This window comes from Delphinus delphis, chromosome 3 (assembly GCF_949987515.2).
Source record: "Delphinus delphis chromosome 3, mDelDel1.2, whole genome shotgun sequence".
In the NCBI taxonomy this organism is placed as follows: Eukaryota; Metazoa; Chordata; class Mammalia; order Artiodactyla; family Delphinidae; genus Delphinus; species Delphinus delphis.
The window spans coordinates 18,849,068-18,872,779 of NC_082685.1; the positions used below are offsets into that span (position 1 = coordinate 18,849,068).

The 23,712-nt window shown below is 45.8% G+C and overlaps 2 protein-coding genes across 3 annotated transcripts in view; both read right to left on the bottom strand.

Annotated features, from left to right (window-relative positions):
* The window catches only part of TBC1D9B (TBC1 domain family member 9B), a 44,170-nt gene extending 36,058 nt beyond the window's left edge, over positions 1 to 8,112 (bottom strand). For both annotated transcript variants that reach the window (XM_060008246.1, XM_060008245.1), the window contains exons 1-3: positions 7,930 to 8,112; positions 4,820 to 4,930; positions 473 to 591 (exon numbers count right to left, since the gene is read on the bottom strand). In XM_060008246.1, the coding sequence (XP_059864229.1) occupies positions 473 to 591; positions 4,820 to 4,930; positions 7,930 to 8,047 (348 nt within the window). In that variant the 5' untranslated portion in view covers positions 8,048 to 8,112. The remainder of the gene's footprint in view (positions 1 to 472; positions 592 to 4,819; positions 4,931 to 7,929) is intronic.
* A 9,543-nt stretch (positions 8,113 to 17,655) lies between these two features.
* The window catches only part of RNF130 (ring finger protein 130), a 130,709-nt gene continuing 124,652 nt past the window's right edge, over positions 17,656 to 23,712 (bottom strand). Inside the window, exon 8 of the mRNA XM_060008249.1 lies at positions 17,656 to 17,787. Within this exon, the coding sequence (XP_059864232.1) occupies positions 17,678 to 17,787 (110 nt within the window). The 3' untranslated portion in view covers positions 17,656 to 17,677. The remainder of the gene's footprint in view (positions 17,788 to 23,712) is intronic.

The following is a 23,712-nucleotide window of genomic DNA, read 5'->3' on the forward strand; positions in this document are numbered from 1 at the left end:
GTTGCAGGGAACATCCTGATACATACGTCATTCTGGACATATGAATACACTGTAGGGTAAATTCCAAGGAATGGACTTGCTGGGTCAAAGTGTCTGTGCATTTTGAAGTAATGTTAGTTTTATAATAGAAATATACCTAAAATTATCCTGTCATTTCCAACTTCTTCCTCTGTTGGCCAAGGAACTGGCTATCAGAGTTGTGTATCTGCATATTTGCTCTGAGGCCCTTTGCAGGGAATGGAAACTCCCAGCTAAGCTTAAACTCCGGTGGCTGGCCAGTAGATGGGGCCTGCATACAATGAGTTCAACTGCCCCTTTCAACACTAAAAGAAGATCAAACCCTTCGTTTCCATCTCTGTTTAATGGGGGAAAGAACTACACGGTGTTCTCTGAAAGTTATAGAAGATGACAAAGGTGAACACTGGTAGCCCAGAGAAGAGAGTGAGAACCAGTAGTGGAAAGTGAATCTTACGTGTATCTTGCCCTTGACGAAGGTGGTGATGTCTTCCTCAGTGTCAAAGATGGACAGTGTCTGGAGTAAGTTATTTTCCAGCCATTCCCAGTGTTTTGTGATCTCTTTGCGGGAAGAACCTAGGAGAGGTTTGGTGGCATAAAGAAAAGGAAAATCATAAAATCACCAGGCCTTAAATATAAACTCAAGAGAGATTAAAATGGCTGACCTAATTTGCTATACCAAAGTGACTACAACCTTTGAGCTGCTTACTCTTTCCTTCTTCATGTATATGACAAAAGTCATAAATGGTCCTGATAAAAACACAAAATAAAAAAATTCCAATAGAATTACAGAGTCATGAGGAAAATAAAGCCTCAACTTCCCTCTAATGCCCAGAGTAAGAGTGACTGCTAGTTTCCTCTGTGCCCTACCAGAAATAGTCTATACATTTGCAGGTTTGCTTACTTACTTTTCTTCGAGATAAAAGGACTTAATGTGGTCTTCCATGTACAGCTGATTAGCCAGACACAGTCAGACTTGGTATAGGTGACTGTGGCTCTCCTGAGAATGTAGGCATCCACAGATGGCAGCTGGAGCTTCCTGTAGGACTCCAGGCCCCTGGCTGGCTGGTCTCCTGCTGGGCCAGAGGTGCTCATCCCTCTCTCTGAAGCCAGATGCCCCACCCAGGTCTTTGCCTCCTCCTCCTCATCCCAGTTCACATCCCAGCCTGGATCCCGTCTCTTCCAGGAACCCCTGTCTGACCTTTCAGTGTCTGGCTGGCCCCCAGTGTCTGCCCCACCTAGGAGGGGGTCCCTGCCCTCCTCAGGGAGGGGTTCTTGTGGGCACTGTAGGCCCAGTGGAAATGGGAGAACTCAGAGAGGCGGCCCATTGCCACTCCCAAAGAGTGAGGCAGCTGTTTTCTCTGCCTCCATCAGGGAATTGGGAAAAGGGGCCCCAGGAGGAAAATTGAAGGGATGAGGGAAGTCCCTTCCAGGCCTGGCTTCCCCTGCCCCTCTGGCACCCCACTTTTTGGGGTTTTTCATGTGTCTGGCATGGGGTTTTTGCATTTAAGAACTCTTCTCTGAATGAATTAACACAAGAATAAGAAAAGGAGTGAAAGCTCTGCTTCCTTTTCAGCAGCCTAGTGTGGGACAGTCTGTGGACTGTAAGCACCCAGAAGGCCCAGTTGCTTCTGTGACCACGGCAGGCCCACACACTCGGCATGGAGGGAGCGTTAGCAAAGAGGTGAGTCCGACATGACTGTGGACCACAGACGTTTTTTGCTGGGCGCCCGATCCCTGGTCACCCCATCCTTCACTACCTGGCTACAACTTTTCCATCAGCTGAAGACTCAGCTCTGACCCCGCCCTGGCCAGGCTGAGTTGGTCCCTGTCATCTCCTCTGGCCCAGGCATCTGCTCATTGCTCTGTCACATGTCACAGTCCAGCCTGACTTGGTTAGGGTTGATTTGTTTGTTTCTTTACATTTACCCAAGAGGCTCACCACCCTAACAAGCGATTCCACAGAAAGACCCTCTCCCATGGTCTGTGGGAGGATGCCCATGTGAAAATGATTAAACCCAGAATCATACAACAGTGATAATCATAACAATAGGTAACTATAAATAGAAATTACCTCTGGAAGTTCCTAAATCATCCATAAATTATTTTTTTTTCATTTTTCTTTGTATATCTATTATGGCCTCCTTTCCCTAGTGCACAGAGGCCAAGGTCTAGTTGTTAGGTGAAGTGAGTTCTTTCTTTCTTGCTCTTTTTGCTAAGAACCCACATTTGAATTTGGAAGTTGAGTTTGCATGTGATGCAACCCTCTTACACACATGTTCCCGGCAGCCTAAAACAGAGGAATTTTGTCCACAATGCCTGTGTGGATCTGTCTGCACTTTAATTATAAATATTTACATATATTCACTTAAAATAATTATTAGTTAAAAGCAACTCAATCTTCATTTAGCACTAAGTAAACACTGAAACTATGCCATCTCTACGCTAGGTACTGGGAATAAAAAATATAATAGCTAATTAAATTATTAAGTGCTATTTCTGTTTTCCAAAACTTTTTATGGATTATCTTATTTGATTCTTAGAGCACCTTGGAGACAGGTACAGTTATTTTCATTTTATAGGATGAAGCTGAGGCACAGAGAGGTTGAGTATGTTGCTCAAGGTCACCTAGCTGGGAAGTGACCACACCATAACGCTAATCCAGGCTGCCCAGCTGCAGAACCTGCCCACACCCTCAAGGAATTGCTGGCCTAGTGGGAGAGCCAGTGAGCCTTCAATGCAAAAGTGCTGGTGGAGACACGGCAAGTCTAGAGGAGGGAGAAGGGTAGGTACATGAGTCCGGGGAATCTGGGAAGGTTTTCCATTGGATGTGACATCTGCGTTGGTACTCAACAGAGCAGGAGGAAGTAAAGTAGACATGGGGCGACGCTGTAGGTACACCAGCCAGGACAGGTACAGTTAAGAACTTCAGGCCCGGCAAGTGTCTTGTCTGGCCGAAGGCCAGGTGTGAGCTGGTGGGGTGAGGAAGACAGAAATGGAGGCAGGCAGACCCTGAGAAGTCCTTTAATGGCAGTCTAAGGAGTGGAGATTCAGTGGCAGGTGTCAGTAGGTGTCTGCTTTTGGAGAGCTGAAGAGAGGTGGTGGGTAAAAACAGAGAGGCACGAGCAGATGAGCACAGGGGTCTGACCAGGGCAGGGGCTCCACAGTGCACCTGGGTCCCTCCCCAGCAGCAGGCCCTGATGCCACCAATGGGGTTCCCACAAGGCCCCACGGAGTAGCCATACTCCTCTCTCCCCACAGAGAGGCTGCTCTCACTACCACTGCCCTTCTCCTGAGAAGGAACACCTTGAGACAAAGATGAACATCTCAAGGGCCCATTTTAGAGTGAAGCGTCTCATCTTAGCCCAGGCACACACCAACTGCCCTGGGCCCTACCACATAGGAAGCCTCTCTCCTGCCAGTGCCCCACTCTGGGCACCCTGGTGCCTTCACCCCTTGACCTCTCCCCCCACCCCCCCAAGCTGGAGTCCAGCTGTGAACACTCCCATCACTTCTCAGGTCTCCAAGGAAAACCACTATCCTGGGGGACAGTGACACTGTGGCTTCTAGCAGAGAGAGATATTCAGCACAGTGGACACGAACAGGTGCTCTGGGTCTGATCTGTGGTTCTGTGTGACTTTGGGAGGGTTACTTAACCCCTCTGGGCCCAGTTTCCTCATCTTCAAAATGGGGAAAATCAAAGTTCCACCTTCTGGAGTTGTTGGGAGGTTCACATGTCTGGCATGCAGGAAGTGCTGTCTGAGTGCCAGCTATGACTGCTGTTTTATCCCAGGGACCTCAGCCAGGCTGAAAGGGGACTTCCTCCTGGACTCTTGGGAGGGTGGGTGTGTCCTCCGAGAAGGACAACTACCAGTGATTCTCGTTATTCACAGTGGTTATGTTCTACAAAGTCTTCTGGAACACTGAATTTGCCAGTACTGCTCCCAGGGGAGCTACAGGGCTAAGTTCGTGCGAGCCTCTGGTCACAACATTTTCACCAACCGATCAATACACTACTTTGTCTTATATGTCTTTCTGCTTAAAGACACCTCATTTAATATATATTTTTAATACCCTAGCATTGAACTGACAGCCAGAAGCACTGCAACTCATGCCTGAAGGAAGCTCATCTAACTTGTATTTTCTCCATAAGGCACATCACAGCTTCCCACGCTTAAAAACACCACACAGCACTTCAGCATTATACCTGGGGCCATTTTAAACAGCAAAGTCACCAACAGATAACACAAAATGTGAGAAGCATGGTGCTTAAACTTCTAAAAGGAGACATGTTTATGGTTTGAGAGCTGAAACAAGAAGGCAGAAGGATGCCTTGTTCCACCTCAGCTGGGAACCTGTGTGTCTGGTGACTCAAATTTTTCATTGCTCTGCAGACACACATTTCCACAGATGTCCACAAATGACCCCAAAAGTACCACAAGTACTGATTTTGGGGTTTATAGATAACTTTTAGTGAGTAGGTGAATTAAAAAAATATGTAGTCCATGAATACTGATAAGCTGTATCCGCCTTGAGAAAAGGTTAGCAGGAGAACATGGACACTGCCCAAGGCCAAGCCCTCAGAGAGGCACGCAGGGCTTCATGGGGCCCATGTCCTCTTGTCCTGCATCTGTGCACAGCTGAGCTGCCTTCCTAAGCTGGATGCTGGCCTGGGCTGTGCTGTCTGAACAAGGGGCAGCATCAGGTTCTCAGTGGGCCATGTCCAATGCAGGAATGCAGCCTGCGTCCCCTCCCTCTCTGGGGCAGGCCCTGCCCAGCACCCCTTGTGATTCAGGGCACCTACCGCACGCCACTGTCCAGTAGACCTGCGAGTCCTGGGTCTGGTGCAGGATGCGGTAAGGGGCCACCCGGGCACTGGAGTCCAGCACCACATCCAGGGTGCCCACGAGAAGACCTGGCAACAGGGCAGAGAGAGGGGAGGGTGAGGGAGGGCTGGGCTGAGAGCTGGGCCTGGCTGGAGGCAGCCATGAGGGTAGCAGTGCCCCCAAAGCCCCAGCCAAGAGGGTGAAACACCTTACATTACCCTGGTCCGTTAAATTACTTCTTTTTCCTCAAAGGCCTTCAGCCAGTGTCTGATCCCTATCAAAAACTCCCCTCCCACTTCTTCCTGGAAGCTTCTGCTTGTCCTCCTGACTCAGAAATACTTGCAGGCAGGGGCAGATTCAGGTTTTATGGGGCCCAAAGCTTAGATGATCTGGGAGGCCCTCTTCAAGAAAAATACAAAATCAGGTTTGAAAACAAGTATTTCTTCAGAATAAGAAAGTACAACAATGACAATTAAAAACAACAATACTACAAATATCACAAAATCCAAAAAAATAATACAGTATGTTTTATTAACTGCCAGACACATCTCTTAAGACATGTTTCTCTGACATGTGCGGCCTTTTTGGCTGTGTACTCTGATGCCTTCTTCATAAGACAACGATTTTGTAACATCATTTTCCACATCAACAACAGGAAGATAATGTAGCCTCAAAAGTCATGAATAAAAAGAACATGCAAATTTTTAGAATTGTCCAATTTAGGAAAACACCGATTCTGTTTTGTTTTTTTTTTCCACCTCTGAACTGAAGCATTTTAGGGCATTTCAAGTTTTCCTTCTCATCACAATGTCATTGACATTTGTCAATGTCACTATTTCCCCAATAAATTAGAGAAAATGTCTACCTTTTACCACTATCCGATTCATTCTTCTTCATTTATTGAATTATCCAGCTACATAAAAGCCTGTCCATTGTTCCTATTTGAAACTTATTTTTTCCTTTTCATGAAGAGCTACTTTTGGTATGATCTGAAAATATTTTGTTACCATTTTCCTGTTGATATCAGAATAATTTCTATTGATTTTATTGCTCGATTTTAACATTTCTGTTTCATATTCCATTTTTAATTTGATTTTTCCCCCCTCCAGTCTCTAATAAATAAAATAACCAGTTACAAAAGAAGGTACTCTTCACATACATCCAAGTCAGGAGTCTGTAATCTCTCACCTGTTTTACTGAAATGTTCTAAAATGCCTCTCTAAATTGCAGTTAAAGCGGCATATTCAAGCCTTATCAGTGTTTGGAATAAACTGCTTTTTACTGTTTGTGTTGAGGTTTCTCTTCTGGTCTCAGAAATTTTATTTTAATTCCTATACTGTTGGCATATCCATACTGCAAGACTTGAAAACTTTTTAATGGGCAGGCCATCTCATCACATTCTTCAATGAAGAATCTAGGTTGGTATCTGTTTTTAAAAGACAGCTTGAATAAAACCACATCACTAACTGTTCCTCCCCCAGGGAGACAGTGGTCAGGAAGCCATTATGTCCATGATGGCACAGGGAAGGCCATGCCAGAGGCCATGCCAGGACTCACCAAACCTAGCTGGAGCAGAGAGTTCAAGGTGTGGTTATCAGGGGGGACCTGGGGAGCTCTGCCTTGGGGGACATGGAGAGATGAGTATGGTAGAAAGGGCCTTCTCTGTACAGGAAAGCAGAGCACAGAGGGACCCACCCACCTGCTGAGATGATCTGTGGAGAAACAGAGCACAGAACAAGCCCTGAAATCTGACACAACGGTATGCTGCTGCAACCAAAGATACTGGTCGCCCAAGCATTGCTTTTCTACTTGGGCTTCAAGGTTGACCACTGGTCAGTCTCTCCAGAGGGGCTGCTGTCTAACCTCCACTGAACAGTCTAGTCCAGGAGGCAGGTCCAGCACTGGCTCCTGTGATTCTACAGGCCTTTGGGAAAGAGCTCAAGGCACCAAAGGGAACAGGTTTCTTGGGAATGGTACAGTCTCTTCCACATCAGGAGGTGTGGCCCAGGAAAGACTGACGGAAGAGGTCTCCTATGGGAAGCTTCTATCTGCATCTGGTAGGACTGCATTAGCTGCTAATGTTTAAAATTAGGACATTTCACAGAAAATCTCTTGATAACTGGAAGACCTGTCAACATTGGGCCTGAGGTCCTAAATGGCAACAATGGGCCACCCGAGGAGCGCAGGCACTGGTCTGGCCCTAAGGCTGACCCAGGTCTGCTTGGGAGTGCCTGGGGCAGGTCCTGGAGCATGAGGGACCTTGGACAACCCCTGTAGAGGGAATGCCCAGTAGGCATCCCCTGGATCCCAAATGCCACACACTCCAGGAGGTGCCGGTCTAGTCTAGTCCTGTGTAGTACCCAGACGGGCAAAGAGGCACCTTGGCTGGTTCACCGGAACACATATACTGGTGATTCGGCTAAGCCTCGGTCTGCAGCTCCAACGCACCAAGACGCAGGAAAGGTGGGTGAGGAGAAGCTGGAGGGATGGGGGCTGAGGCCAGCAGCAGCTGGGAGAACTCTGATCTTGCTGAAAAGGCAATTCTTTGGTGAGTTGGGAATGAAGGAAGCAAAAGAAAACGAATGCTTGTATCACTTGACCCCTCCTTGGAGGCACTTGGAGAAACTGAAGCAGAAGACCAGAAGATCTCGCGGACTTTCAGCTGTGAAATCCCCTTCCAGGAAGCGGCACACGCCTCCGCTAAGCACCGGGAAGCTCACGGGCAGCGAGTCCCGGCAGAGGCCGCCTCCAGCCTTCTCCTGGCTGCCCTGGTTGACCGAAGTCTCCCCATCCGCCTCCTAACGCGAGCACATCTGTCTTCCTCGAGTCCCTGGCCCCGTCCTCACCTCGCACCACCCCACCCCGTCCCTGCCTCCCACGCGCGGTTCGCGTTCCTACCTCCCACCCCCCACTCAGTGCCGGCCTCGCGCCCCCAGGCCCCCGCCGCACGCGCTGACGTGCGCGTCCGCAGTGACGCGCCGAGGCTGGGCCTGTCCTGGGCCGCTAGTCCTGGGCCCCGCCGCCCGGCGCCCCCTCCTCGCCCGCCCCGCGGCGACGCCCACAGGCCCGGTCGCCGCGCGCCTCTCACCCGTAAGGCCGCCGCCCTTGCCGTGGCCCCGGCGCCGCTGCAGCACGAAGAAGGGGTTGGCCCGCTCCGTCACCCACAGCGCGTTGGCCACCAGCACCTCCTCCGGGCCCAGCCACATCGCGGCGCCGTTCACACCGGGCCGTGGCCGGCCAGGCGGAAGCGCCGCGGTAGTCGCCGCGCGGAGCCGAGCGGGCGGGGCGGGGCGAGGCGAGCGGGCGGCGCCCCCTTGCGGCCGCCGGGACCAGCGGGCCCTTCGCTCTCCCCACCCGGCCCCGCCCACCCGCCCAGTCCTCGGGCCACAGGCCGGCTTAGCCCGGCCGTGTCCGCTTCACTTTCGCCCTTCTCGCTGCAGGCCCCTGCGCTGCAGCCTCATCTAGGAGGAGCGGCCAGGTGCCGGGGCCACGCGCCTCTGGCCGGAATGGTTGAGTCCATGGTCCACAGATAGCAGGGCTTCTGGCCTTTTGTAAAAACCCATCCAGGGTTTGCGGGGAAAATGTAGAGAAACAGCATTTGGAGATGCAGTTTTGGCTGATTGTGCAGGGCAAGCCAGTGCGTGTTAACATTGGAAAGGGTGGCTGGAAAAGGGTTAGTCGATTTTGGTAACTCAATTTTGGCACTTGGGCCTAAGACAAAGAGAACCTCCGGGAGTCCAGGACAGGTTGTCAGGAAGCTCTGAGGCTGGCAGGGTCTTCAGAAACCAGTGCAGTCCCTCACTTTATAGATGGGATCACTGAGGCTGAGTGGTCTTGGGGTCGGGGGCAGGGCCTGCCCTGGGGCCAGCAGGGGCTTCTGAACGGGTATGGGGCGGGCAGCAAAGGGAGGCTGGGGATGTGGATCCCTGCTCTCCCAGTGCTGGCCTGTAGGAGTCGACCGCCTCACAGTCCAAACATTGACCCTTTTGAGTGAACGAGAGAGCAGTTAAATGCCGTCTGGGGCAATAGGCATGAATCCAGAATATCCAGGGCTAATTGGGATGCAGGATCTGGCCTGAGGCCGCCAGAATCCGGAAGGAGGCCAGAGGTAAGGGGGCACTTTAGAATCATCCCTGGAGGCTTAAGGTGTTTTTTTTTTAAATAAATTTATTTATTTTTGGCTGGTTGGGTCTTTGTTGCTGCATGGGCTTATCTCTAATTGCGTTGAGTGGGGGCTACTCCGCTGCAGTGCGTGGGCTTCTCATTGTGGTGGCTTCTCTGGTTGCGGAGCACGGGCTCTAGGCGAGCGGGCTTCAGTAGTTGTGGCACGTGGGCTCAGTAGTTGTGGCTCGCGGGCTCAGTAGTTGTGGCTCGTGGGCTCTAGAGCACAGGCTCAGTAGTTGTGGCACACGGGCTTAGTTGCTCTGCTGCATGTGGATCTTCCTGGACCAGGGCTCAGAACCCGTGTTCCCTGTATTGGCAGGCAGATTCTTAACCACTGCGCCACCAAGGAAACCCCGGTTGTCGTTTTGATTGTTGAACTGTAAGAGTTATTTATATATTCCAGATACTAGACTGTTATTGGATATATGATATTAAGCCTACTTTCATTATTTTAAATCCAATCCCCACTCATTTACCCTACGAGGTAGATATTTTAAGATCCATATTAAAGAGATAAAACTGAAATCCAGACAGGTGAAGTGATTTGCCAATTTCATACTAATAAGTGGCAGAGGTAATATTAATGTCCAGACCTTTAAGGTTCCAACTCTATTCTACATGTATTGGACATTGGCTGTTTTTGCCCCAACATCCTTTTCTTCCTGTGCAGCATCATGATTTTGCTGTGGCAACCACACCTTACAACTCTCAGCTCCTATCTTTCAGGTGAAGCTGAATGCACTCCTGGGCTGCAGAAGTAGAGCCCATGTTGGCCTTAGCTAATGGCACATTCTACCTCTGTGACCATAGTGGTTCGGTGATGTCCATGTGCTTCCAACCAAGCCAATCAGGGTCAAGGAGATGCCATTCTGGTCTCCTGGGGAAGTAAACCAGCTCTTGTGCTGATGGGGCTATGACCTCTCTGAGCCTGAGAATGCAGTTTACTTGGAGGAAGCAAGGCTAGCAAATGTGTCCTGGTGTCAGTGTCTGAGGACCAAACCATGCTATAAGTGACGTAAGCATACCCATGGCATTTAAGCTTTTGTGAGACACCATACTTCTCTTTGGCTTAAGCCAGTTTGGGTTGGGGTTTCTGACATTTGCAGCCAAGAGTCTTCACTGATACAGGTTACCACCAACAGTACTCCATGTGGCCAATGCATCTTTTTCAATAGGTTTTTATTGAAATGGTTATATTAGCAAATCCCACACATACAGGTATACACTATTGGAATATAGGTATATACCATACAAGTTTACTACTTAATTATACTTACATCAACCATACATTTCAAAGGGCTAAGATCTGATTGCCAAGAAGTCAGCTCACATTCTACTTGCAGGTGCCTGTGTTCTAGACAAAGTAACCCCCCTATAGTGAGCTCCCAAATTAAGCTAATGATCAATTTTGCTTCTTGGATATTTGATGTGTGTTCTTTACGGCACGAGCTATCCAATGGTGAATTAAATTTAAGTGCAGTTTCCCTTTCATCCCTCAAGGTGGACAATGTCATTAGCTACATTTAGGTATATCCCAAGCCTCCCCCACCCCAAATTACCTTTGCTACAGTTAGAAAAATAGTTTTGTAACTCACCCTCTGAGATGTTGTGCATAGTTAGCAGGAACCCAGAGTAAGAGGAACTCTTTGAGTGACCTAAATATGAAAGCAGTAACTTTGATATGAGTATAAAAGCTACTGAAGGTAAAAAAACAATTGTGACATATGTGGCCTAGGACTTGGACCAACTCCTTCTCTTGTACAGGAACAGGATTGTTCTATTAGGTGATGGTGTTCCCCATATTCCAAATAGCATGTCCTAGCTTGGAGTCTTTTCCTGTTTCTGTAATCACACTCGTCGAGTTTCCTTAGCCAGAGCCATTGCTGCTCAGAAGTAGACCCTGCTTTCCATTCTCAGCTTAAGACACCAGATTCTGGCCCCAAGCATGGTCCGAGGGTACCCCTCATCCAGCTGGGTCAGCAAGACAGGCCTGGGCTTCTAGGGGATGAACAGACATAGTGCCCTCTCCACTTCTCTCTAGGATGGCACATGTCATCTCAGGCTGGGCACCCAGCAAAGGAGCTAGGACTCTGGCACGGGCCGCACCTACTGACCTGGTCCAGGTGGGATGCAGTGGCAGTAAGCAGTAGGCAGTTGGCCTTTCTGCTTAGGAACAGCTTACTCACCTGGGAAAGATATGGCCTGAGGTGTGATAGCTTACCTATCCCACATCTTTTGTATTCCACAAACATCTTGGCTCAGTACCTCTGAGTCACTAGAAAACTCCTTTAATATCACATAGTGTAAATATCCTTGGACCAAATTATGGATGAAGGATAATTCTAAGAGCAAATTAGAGTTCACTTTGTGTTGGGTTAAATTTGTAAAAAATAGCTCAGAACATTCATCTGTAACTAATAGCTGTAAAGAGAGCTGGAGAGAGAGGGTGATAATCAGCTGAGGGATAAGGAGCTGATGAAGGCCAGTCAGACTTGCCAGATGACCGGCATGACCCTTCCTTACACACACACCTGCCCAAATGGACTGGTGACAAATAAGCCGTTTCAGCCCAGCATTAAACGAGGGGGGGACCCTAGAAGCTGTGTCCCAGGGGATCAAGGGCCCACTGCAGCTGAGAAAAATGTGCTAATGACATCCTCCAGCTCTTGGCTTTTCCACAGAAGAACGTGTGTGGTTTGTAAAGGTGTTTACAGCTGAGCTGGACGCCAGCCTTGGCTTGAGCATGCATGCTCTGGCAGCTGCCTCTGAGCCACCAGCAATGCTTCCCCAGGCCTGTTGTTTCTGAGAAAGTCACTCCTTTCAGGCTGCCAAACTGGGTCTGTGTCACTTCAAACCTCCATTTTTTTGTGTATGTGTATGTGGAAGAGTCAGTGGGAGGGACCAGGAAAGCCTGGGACAGGTCTGAGTGACTCCAACTGCACTGAATCCTTATGAAACTTTAATTCTCAAGTTTGTATGAAGTTCAACGTTTCTCTGTTTTTTGTTTGTCGTAAATTATCTTCCCTCTTCCCCAAGTCAGAGTGAAGAAAAAAATGGCTTGAGCTATGGTGGAACTGCAAGAGGCAAAACCCCAGATAAGTCCCAGGTTACGGACTGGGCCCCCCCACCAGGGCCTTGTGAGACCATTAGAACCAAGTCTTGGGCAGACGTGTCCTTTTAGCAGTCGAGACCGTTGGCATCGCCTCCCCTCCGTGGTCACTGAAGGCTGGTGGGACGCAGCTCTGGAGAACACAGGTGACTGCTTTTACCCTATGTCTGGTGAGGACCCACTGGACTCTCTTCTTCAAGGCTCAGTCTTTTGGGATCTTTCAGGGCACCCCTAAGAAAGAGGGCAAACCTCCTGACTTGACTCCCAGAGGAGTGATAGAACCTGGCCAGTTGGGGACACGGCCCCTGTGGGAGAAACCCTTCTCCCTGGTTGTGGGAACTGGCATGCTTTGCTTTTCCTGCTGCTTTGCAGGACAGTAAAAAAAAAAAGCACAGTTCCACAAAGGAAACACAGGCACCTTACTTCTGTATCCTTCTTTCTGAATTTTCTCTGATGTTATGAAGCAAAATCTTTAAGGCATTTTCCAGTCCTGCTGAAAGGATCTTAACCATCTACAGATGTCAAATGAACCTGTATACTCGACATTCATTTCATCCTTTTCCAAATGGACTTTGGAATGATTTACCAACAAAGCCAAAAGAAAAGGCAACACTAGATGCATCCCACTTGTAACAATTGCCTTTAACAGGGAAGAGACACTTATTTTAAGCTGTGGGTGTCGACTCCCGTATGTGGAGTTGGGAGTGAATGCTGAGTTTAATAACTCCAAACCCCATCTCTGGGCATGAGTGAGGCTGCTCCTGGCATGGCAGTGAGGTGAACACCACTTTTCTTGAATAGGGAAGTTACACTCAGTGGTTTTTCTAAATCAGTTGCTGTCTATAGCCCCTTCTGTCCTTAAATATCAGTGTACCCAGGGCTTTATCCCAAGCCTGTTTCTCAAATCACTGGGCAGTTTTCACCCCATTCTGATTTCCATCATCATCTGAACTTAGCTTAGGAACCCCAGGCCTGGCTGGACACCCACTCTGGGAGATTCTAACTCCAGTGAGTGTGTGTGGGAGGGGGGAGAGGGAGAGATTTGGGGCACCTGAGGGACTGGATTACATGGAGACTACTTTGGTAGGTGTAGGTGACATGTACATCTAAAACACAGCTTCCCAGGATTCTGAGGCACAGAGGGGCCTCACCAAACCACTGCCTGAGATCCAAGGTTACATCTCTGTGCCTCCCCTAGAGGTCCTGCCAGCCCCCAGATCTAAAGTGTCCCCACAAGGGCTCTCTCTCCCTGTGTCCCACCAACAACCACTGGGTCACCAAGACTGGCGCCTGGGCTTCCTCTTCAATCTCATGGCTCCCTCCTTTCCCACTGTCAGACCCCAGCACTCAGGCATTGCAGGGCCTACCCAGCTCACCCTGACCCCATCTCCCTCTCTTTCCAAAACAGAGGTTTGGGCCCTCCCCATAGCAAAGCCGTCCCTGCCCAGGAGGTGAAACCCACGGCCTTGCTGGTCTCAGCTTCTCTTGGCCTGTCTTCACTGGGGGTGTAGCATCCTCGGCAACCACAGGTCCTGTTGGTGGGGTCCCTGTGCTGCACCGTGCCCTTCCATCTATGCCCTGAAACCCCCTCTTCACCATTCACCATCATTTCATTTGGGCTTATATCCCAGTTGGTTGTTAATGTGCCAGTTCCCATAACAGCTAAAATTTTAATAATCACTGGATTCAACTTAACTCCCTGTATGTGTGTTTGGTACATAGTGAGAACTTACTACCTTTTTCCTTCTAAATGCTGCTTCCTGGAAATAGTGCTTTTGTTTCACGACATTTATGAGCAGCAACCATTGTCAAGGTGACCTGACATTAACACCATCTCCTTGTTTTCCTACAGCAGAACCACTGCCTAGATAATAAAGGTGAACAGCAAGCAAGATAACATTTTGATTTTTCTTCAATTAAAACCAGTTTCATTTAACATGTAGATCAAGGAAAGAACTGGATGTGAGGGATAATAAAAATAGGAGAAGAGCTTATGAAGTCCACAGGAAATATCAAGTTAGTCAAATTTAGTAATCCTATTTTGCTTAAACCCTTTGCGGCCGCATCTTTCGGAAGCTAGGCTGTTGCATGCATCAGTTCAAACCGGTGTTCAGGGAAGTGCTTCATGATGTTCCTCTGAGACAGGGCTGAGGAGGGACCAGGAGATGGAGCCTTTCTTCAAAAGTGGGACTCACCAGACTTTGTCTGGGGGTATTAACCACCTGGTGGTGGAACGTGTCTTCCCCTGAGGGGGTAGAGGCAGGCAGCCCTGGACAGACATGCTGCCCACTCACACCACCAAGCCCGACCCTTGTACTGCGGACAGTTTGGCTGTTATCTGGCCAGCCGCCTCTCTGCTCTCCTGAAAATAACAGGAAAGGAGGGCTATGGGCAGTTCTTCCCTTAGGAAGTTAAAAATCACCAAATTGTAAGCGTTTGCATTTTAACTGTCACAACCGAATTCCTCGCAGATCAGCTGACGGTTCTGGCTGCTCCGGACCCTGCTCCACCCTCGTCCTGTGGTGCCTGCTGGTTCTGTACCCAGCTCAGCTTGGAGACAAGGTAGAGGCCTTGCCAGGAGGAAGAGGCTGGAGTCAGGCCCAGCTCAGAGCAGTCCACTGGAGGGACAGAGGGTTTATGGTGTAAGAAGCTCACTCCTCTGCCCCTTCCACTCTTCAAATAGTACTCCCCACCCCCTTCCCCCCAAAGCCTACAAAAAACAATCAGAGGTTATCATATTATTCCTGGCTAATGATCACTGCAGCCGGAAGACTTGCAACAACTGAGAAACTCATACAGGGCAGAAGCACCTCTCCACACCCCAACTTTGCCACATGGCCAAGGCACTCGGCTCCCCGCACCGCAAGCTTCTCACGGGCAGGACTGCCCACGGTGAGAAGTGCCTTCTCACAAAGCTCACAGGACAAGCAGCCCTGGTGCCCTATCCCCTGCCAGGGTCCTGGGGGCGGCTGGGCCGAGGCTTTCCCTTCGGCTCAGCAGACAGCAAAGCTCTGTTGTTTGGGATGAAAAATGCTACCCTCACTATTCCTGGAGTATATGACCTCCCCAGAGAAGTTACTGCCTCTCCTGACAAAGGCAGGACATTCTCTAGCTGAGCAGGAAAGTGGCCCCAATTTTTAGGAAAAGGGTGTTGAGCTGGGATCTAAAGCACTATGCTGAGAGAATTCCCCTGTCAGAAATGCCTCCTTGGTTATTTGACAGTGAATGTGTGCCTAGATTTACCAGAAATTCAAATATTATATTAATAGGTGGACTTTTAGGCACCTGAATATTTAATTTCATCTCAAGTAATTTCATTTCTTTTCAGTAATATCTGGAGTGAAATTTAATGTATATGCTTTTTTTTTTTTAAATATATATGAAATGTAGTATTTGTTTTATTTATTTATTTATGGCTGCCTTGGGTCTTCGTTGCTGCGCCTGGGCTTTCTCTAGTTGCGGCGAGCGGGGGCTACTCTTCATTGTGGTGCGCAGGCTTCTCATTGCAGTGGCTTCTCTTGTTGTGGAGCACGGGCTCTAGGCACGCGGGCTTCAGTAGTTGTGGCAAGCGGGCTCAGTAGTTGTGGCTCGCGGGCTCTAGGTGCGTGGGCTCAGTAGTTGTGGCGCACGGGCTTAGTTGCTCTGTGGCATGTGGGATCTTCCCAGCCCAGGGCTCAAACCCGTGCCCCCTGCATTGGCGGGTGCATTCTTAACCACTGCGCCACCAGGGAAGCCCCTGTATATGCTTTTATAAGATTTTACTAATCAGAAGAAAACACTCCATTCGGATCTGAGTTCTGGTTCAGGAAAACAAGGTCATGGTAGGGTCGACATAGTCAGAACTAAGCCATTTTCTCTGTCAGGTGAGCCAAACCAAAGATAAACGCAGGTGAGTGTCTGGAACCTCTGGCAGACTGAGTTCTAATCTCCTTGAGACATATTCTCTCACTGTAAAGCCAGTGGGACAAACCTGTCTTTCTGAATAGTGTTCTCTTGGAACTGTTTATCAAAAATATTTTTACAGTACAAAGACTATAGTACAAAGGAAAACCAAACAAAAGCCCTTGGTTAAAGGTAAAAAGAAAAAGCTGCTACAACCTTAAAACTCTGCACTGTTCCAGCCTCAAATGATAATAACATGCTGCTGGTCACTCGGAGGTGACGTCACTCCCTGGTTCTCTGAGGGGTTTTGTTCCAGGCACAACTGTGTCTGAGGCATCTTAGCAACACATCACAAGAGGAGAAGCCAGCTGCACACGAAAAATGGCAAGTGTTCACTTCAAACTCTGTCCTACAGAGTCAATACAAATCACAGGGCAACTCTGCATGGCTTGCTGCTGGATCTAGGCATATGGAACTGAAGTTTCCACTCTCATACAAGGATGTAAGGATTTACATTTACATCTCTCCATAGCTTATATCGATGGGAGAAACAGGCTGAACTATGATGTGTCCTTAAGCAAAAAGGATGCGTAATTTTTATAAATTTACTCACTGTGGTTCTGTGTTGGGATTACTCTTAAGATACATGTTTCTTGCGATGTTAACTTGACGTCATCCCAGGCATGTGGGAAGAGCATGTGTGTACCTCATGTCTGCCATGCTGGCTACCAAGGCTTTCCTGTAAGCTCCTGTGCCTGCTTCATGCTGAAGCTGAGGCTGGTGGGAGGGGACTGGGCTGGATGTGTGAAGACTGAAGACGGGTGCTTATATGGTATCTAACAGCAAGGAGGTGGTTTGGTTTTCTCAAGAAAGCACTCAGAACATTCTGATTTTGACAACCACTGGCCGTCACCTGGGGATCACCATGCCCAGCTGGCCTCCTGGGCACTATCTCCCCATACACCTCAGCAGTTGCCAAGAAGACAAGTCCACTGGCCTCAGGGACAGGGCCTTCAGTGTTTCAGTGGTCACATAAGCACTTGTCACCTTATGTCATGCTCTATGAGGGACGCTGGCAACAACACAGACAACTGCCCATCCTGCACAGCCTGCAGCTCCACTGCAGTGCGCTGGGTCAGTCTCAGAGGAGGGACAAAAGGCAAGGCTTTCTCTTAGGAACCTTTAGAAAGAGGTCCTTTAACAGGAAGTAAAGTAAGAGACAGGAAAATACAGAGGGGGCCAAGGAGCAGCAACTTGTGCCCTACATCAGTAAGAAGCAGTGCCTGCAGGCTTTAGTATGCATTATAAGTGGGGGGCACAAAAGGTATTTAAAAACCCCCAGCGGCACCCCAACACAGAATAGCATGTGATTATTCAGAGACACGTTGGCAATGCAACATTAACCCCTGGGCCCCGCCTCTTCTCTGGAAACAGCCAGGCTTGCTGGGGCCCATACTCAGTGGCTAGCTTTGGGTAGGTTTTCGGTGCCATGAGGCTACCTGGGCAATAACGTTGTCCTCAAAGCCTCACCTTGGGGGAACTTGGCAATTTAACCCTAAGCCCCAACCTGTGCTTGGAAAGCACTGCCATTCTTCCAAAATGGACACTGACAGAAGAATACAAAATAAGAAAGGTGATCATAAATCAAATCACAAAAGAGGTGACAGCCCATTTTTAAAAATCAGGTTTTGTTCTCATCATACATGTCCAAAGAAGGTTCGATTGTGGAGAATTCACTTTCATACACCAGGCTCCGAGGGGACAGAGAGTTCCGATGAAAGAAGTGACCGCCTAAAAAAGGAACAAGAAAAACAGACTTAATAGGTCGTCAGGCCTATACTCCCCACATGGCTTGAAGGAAAGAACACAGACTACTTCAAACGATCACATTTTCTCAAATATCTCCATTTTGGGCTCTTATCATGAAAAGAATACAGGCATCCCTCAGTGTAAGCACACTTTAAACACATAAATTCCAGTGCTTGGATCCCCAAGAGATTAACCACTGGAGTTCTTCAAGCAAAAGTTGCCTGTCTTTTTCTTAAGAGAAAAAGATTCCACTTATACATTTGAAGACTTCTGTCTGGGGACACACGGTCACGTGGAGAACTGTCAAACCTCCTGTTTGAGCACCTGTTCTGGGCTGAGCCCGATGGTGGGGGTAGGGTGGGCACAGAGTCATCAGCTGAGCAGACTGACAGATGTGACTTTGAAGCTCTGATAATGCATTAAGAAGTTTTTATTTATATCAAAGTTCATTTACATTGTTAATTCTACACATGTTAAGACCAGTAATCTCCAGTCCTCCTTTCTCAGACAGCCACTTTGCGCTGATCCATGTCCCTAAATAATATGCCTGTGTTGATCCTTCCTAATTGTTTCAGTCTTAGACTTTATCTACTACACTCCTCCTATGGAAAATGAGGATTTTTCCCCTCCCCTCTACCACATCCACACATATTTTCCATTGCCCCAATATAACTATATTTTGATTAAAAAATTCAGTGTTAACAACAAGGTCCTACTGTATAGCACAAGGAACTATATTCAATATCTTATAATAAACTATAATGGAAAAGAATATAAAAAAGTATATATATAGATACATACCTATATATCCATATATATATCTGAATCATACCAGAAACTAACACAACATTGAAAATCAACTATACTTCAATTTAAAGAAAGATTTAGGGCTTCCCTTGTGGCGCAGTGGTTAAGAATCTGCCTGCCAATGCAGGGGACACGGGTTTGAGCCCTGGTCCAGGAAGATCCCACATGCTGTGGAGCAACTAAGCCCGTGCACCACAACTACTGAGCCTGTGCTCTAGAGCCGGCAAGCCACAACTACTGAGCCCACGTGCCACAACTATTGAAGCCCGCGCACCTAGAGCCCATGCTCCGCAACCAGAGAAGCCACCACAATGAGAAGCCCTTGCACTGCAACGAAGAGTAGCCCCTGCTTGCTGCAACTAGAGGAAGCCCGCAGGCAGCAACGAAGACCCAACACAGCCAAATAAATAAATTAATTAATTAAAAAAAAGATTTAAAAGATTGTGTCTACATTATTTGACTATTTGTGCTATTCAGAGCTGAGCCATGCTTACTCTGGTCCTTCCTTTTCTGAACAACTGTTTGTTTTTACAGCCTTATTGAAGTATATGTGAAATACAACAAAATACAACAAAATGCACATATTTAAGGTGTACAGTTTGACAAGTTTGGACATATGTATGCACCCCTGAAGCCATCACCTGAATCAAGATAGTGGACACCTCCATCACCTTCAAAAGTTTCCTGGTGTCTCTGATAATTCTTGCACTTCTCCAACTCTACTCCTATCTCTCCAGGTAGACCACAGATTAATTTGCATCTTTTTAGAATTTGATTTAAGTGGAATCATATGGTAATTTATTGGCTTTTACAAATAAAAAGCTGCTATGAACATCTGTGTACAAGTCTGAGTGTGGACATGTGCCTTCCTTTCTCTCTGGTAGGTACCTAGGAGTGGAATCACTGGAAAAGTATGTTTACTTTTCAAAAATGGTGGTACCCCACCAGCAGTGAATGAGAATTCCAGTTCCTTGGCTCCTCGTCGCATTTACATGGTCAATTTTTTACATTTCAGTCATTCTAGTAGGAGTGTAGCAGTATCTCATTGTGGTTTTAGTTTGCATTTCTCTGATATTTGGCATCTTTTCCTGTGCTTATTAGCCTTCTTTTGTGAAGGCTTTTGTTCAAATCTTTTGCCCACTAAAAAAATTGAGTTGTCTTCCTATTATTGACTTGTAAGATTTTTTTTAAAAAAAATTCTAGAAACAAGTCCTTTGTCAGATATATGTTTTGCAAATATTTTCTCCTGGTCTGTAGCTTGCCTTTTAATTTTTATAACAATGCCCTTTGAAAAGGAAAAAGTTTTGAATTTTGATAAAATCCAATTTATTGATTTTTCCTTTTATAGTTTGTGCTTTTTGTGTCTGAATAAAAAAATATTAGCCAAATCCAAGGTCATTAAAATTTTCTCCTATGTGTTCATGTTTTATATTTTTAGCTCTTACATTTAGATGATCCACTTCAAATACATTTTTGTATATGGTGAGAAATAAAGGTTGAAGTTCAGCTTTTGCCTATGGATATTTAATTGTTCCAGCATCATTTGTTTATAAGATTATCCTTTCCCAATAGAATTGCCTTGGCACTTTGGTTGAAAATCCATTGATCAATGTGTATGGTCTTTTTCTGGGCATTATTCCAGCAATTCGTTTGTCTATCTTTACACTAATATAACACTGTCTTGATTACTACAGCTTTTTAAATCTTGAAATCAGGTATTATAAGTTCTGTAACTTTGTTCTTATTGTTCAAATGATATGATGGGCAGGGAGGAGAGGAAGGCTGTTATAAGGAGTATAGACAAGTATTAAATGAAAGCATTTCATGCACTAGTATGAGTAGTAGGACCATTTCTATTTTCTTGTTTAACTTTCCTATATTAAAAACTTCTACATTTAAAAAACTGGGATGAATTCAAAGATGCTTACCATCTGTATAAGCAGACCTCTTAGAGGAGTCCCAAGTAAAAGATGGGATCTTTGATCTCTGACAGCTGAGTCTCAACCCTCAGAGGAATCTGCATAGTCCAACAGGGCTAAAGGGTTAAAGATTTTTTTTAAAATTTGGTTGCACAGGGTCTTAGTTGCAGCAGGCAGGCCCCTTAGTTGTGGCTCCAGGGCTCCTTAGTTGTGGCTCACAAGCTCCTTAGTTGTGGCATGTGAACTCTTAGTTGCGGCACGCATGTGGGATCTAGTTCCCTGACCAGGGATCCAACCTGGGCCCCCTGAATTGGGCAGAGTCTTATCTACTGTGCCATCAGGGAAGTCCCAGGATTAAAGATTTAAAAACCAAACCAAACAAACAAAAGAAACCCAGCAAAAGAAGAGGCTTCCTGCTCTGCAGGAAGAACTAAAGCTGCCAGAAGTGGAAATGACCTAAGTTTTTGTGTTAGTATACTGATCAGCTGACACTAAATCTTTGGTAATAAATAATGGGTCAGAATTTACTCAGTAATCTACCCAGCTATTAACCAGTTTACTTGAGAAAAATATAATATCAAGAGAGGAACACACAAGCAGCTGAATTTCAGAGAAAGGCATGATGCTGGCTTTGCCAAGAAAGCACAGCATATTTTTCAACACCTGGAAACATCCTATTTACTGATTAACTGATTATTATTATTTTTGTTATTGGCTATGTAATGTTATTAAGTGAACTCTTGAGGTATAACCTATGTGCAAATGTCTTTTCTGTATCTGTTAAGATAAAAATACGACTTTTCACTTTCATTCTGTTAATGTGTTGAATCGCACTGATTTTCAACCTTGCATTTTTTAACAAATCTAACTTGGCTGTAATTTTTCCTACTTATATATTGTCAGATTCATTTAGCTAATATTTTATTTAGAATATTTGTATCTATATTCATATAGTAAATTAACTTGTAATTTTCCTTTTTGTAATGTCTTTGTCATGATTTGGTGTTAGTGTTATGCTGCTCTCAGTGAAGGACTTGGAAGTATTCCTCTTTTTCTCTTCTCTGGACAAATTTGTGTAAGACTGTTTTATTTCTTCCTTAGATGTTATAAACAATTCATCAGTGAAACCACCTAGGCCTAGAGTTTAAAAATTTTTTTTAAATTAATTAATTATTTAAAAAATTATAGTTGATGTTATAACATTAATAATATAATATCTATAATGTTACATTAGTTTCAGGTATACAGCATAGTGATTCAATATTTTTATAGATTATACTCCATTTAAAATTATTATAAAATTTGGCTATATTCCCTGTGCTGTACACTATATCCTTGTATCTTGCTTATTTTATACATAGTAGTTTGTACCTGTTAATCTCCTACCCCTAGAGTTTTTCTTTGAGGGAAGATTTTAAAATATGACTTTAATTTATTACTTAGATGTAGGAGAATTCAGATTTCCTGTTTCTTCTGTGTCAATTTTGGTAATTAGTATTTTTCAAGGAATTTGTCCATTTTCATTTAAATTTCAGAGATTCTTAACACAAAGTTGTCATAATACTCTTATTATTAATTTTTTTATTATAGTAAAAAACATAACATAAAATTTGCCATCTTAACCATTTTTAAGTGTATAGTTGAGTAGTGTTAAGTATATTCACATTGTTGTGAAACATCTGAAGAACTTTTTCACCTTGCAAATCTGAAATCTATACCCATTAAACAACAATTTCCATTTCCCCCCCTCCTTCTGATCCCTGGTGACTACCATTTTACTTTCTGCTTTTATGAACTTTATTATTCTTATTTTTAATGTATGTAAGCTCTGTACTGATGTCCTCTTTTTTGTTCTTCTTATGGGTCATTTGGGTCTTTTTTCTTGATCAGCAGAGGTTGTCAATTTTATTAGTCTTTTCAAAGAAACAACTTTTACTTGGTTAATTTTTTTTCTACTGTATATTTGTTTTCTAGTAAATTAATTTATGATCTTTATTATTTCCTTTGATTCAGTTTGCTGTTCTTTAACTGAGAGGAATGCTTACAAAACTGATTTTTAGCCTTTCTTCTGTTCTAATATATGCATTTAAAGCCACAGATTTCCCTCTAACATGGCTTTAGCTGCATCACACAAGTTTTTTTTTTTTTTGCGGTACGCGGGCCTCTCACCGCTGCGGCCCCTCCCGTTGCGGAGCACAGGCTCCGGCCGCTCTGCGGCATGTGGCATCCTCCCGGACCGCGGCACGAACCCGCGTCCCCTGCATCGGCAGGCGGACTCTCAACCACTGAGCCACCAGGGAAGCCCCATCACACAAGTTTTGATATGCTGTGATTTTATTGGCATTCAATTAAAAATTTTTTTTATAATTACAGCTGCAATTTCTTGACTCATGAGGTTTTTTTTTAGAAGTTTATTACTTGATTCCTATCATTCCAATATCTTTTTGTTATTGATTTCTAACTTAATTCCAGTGGTCAGAAAACATACTCTGTATGACATCAATCCTTATATATTTGTTGACATTTGCTTTATCACCAAGAATATGGTCTATTCTAGTAAATGATCTATGTACACTTGAAAATAATATATATCCTGTAGTTGACGAGTGCCATATATATGTCAATTACATTTTGTCTATTAATTATGTTGTTCAAATCTAGATCCTTAATGAGTATTTCTCTGCTTGTTACCAAGAGGTGTGTTTAAAATTCCCACTGGGACTTCCCTGGTGGTGGCACAGTGGTTAAGAATCTGCCTGCCAATGCAGGGGACACGGGTTCAATCCCTGGCCTGGGAAGATCCCACATGCCGCGGAGCAACTAAGCCTGTATGCCACAACAACTGAGCCTGCGCTCTAGAGCCCGTGAGCCACAACTACTGAGCCCCTGTGCCACAACTACTGAAGCCCAGGTAACTACAGCCTGTGCTCAACAAGAGAACAAGAGGCGCCACTGCAATGAGAAGCCCGTGCACCGCAATGAAGAGTAGCCCCCGCTCGCCACAACTAGAGAAAGCCTGAGTGCAGCAGCAAAGACACAACACAGCCAAAAATAAATAAATAAAATTAATTAATTAAAAAAATAAAATTCCCACTGTGATAGTGGAACTGTCTTATTTTAGATCTGTCAATTTTTCCTTCATATATTTTGAAGATATATTAGGTGCAGAAATTTAGAACTG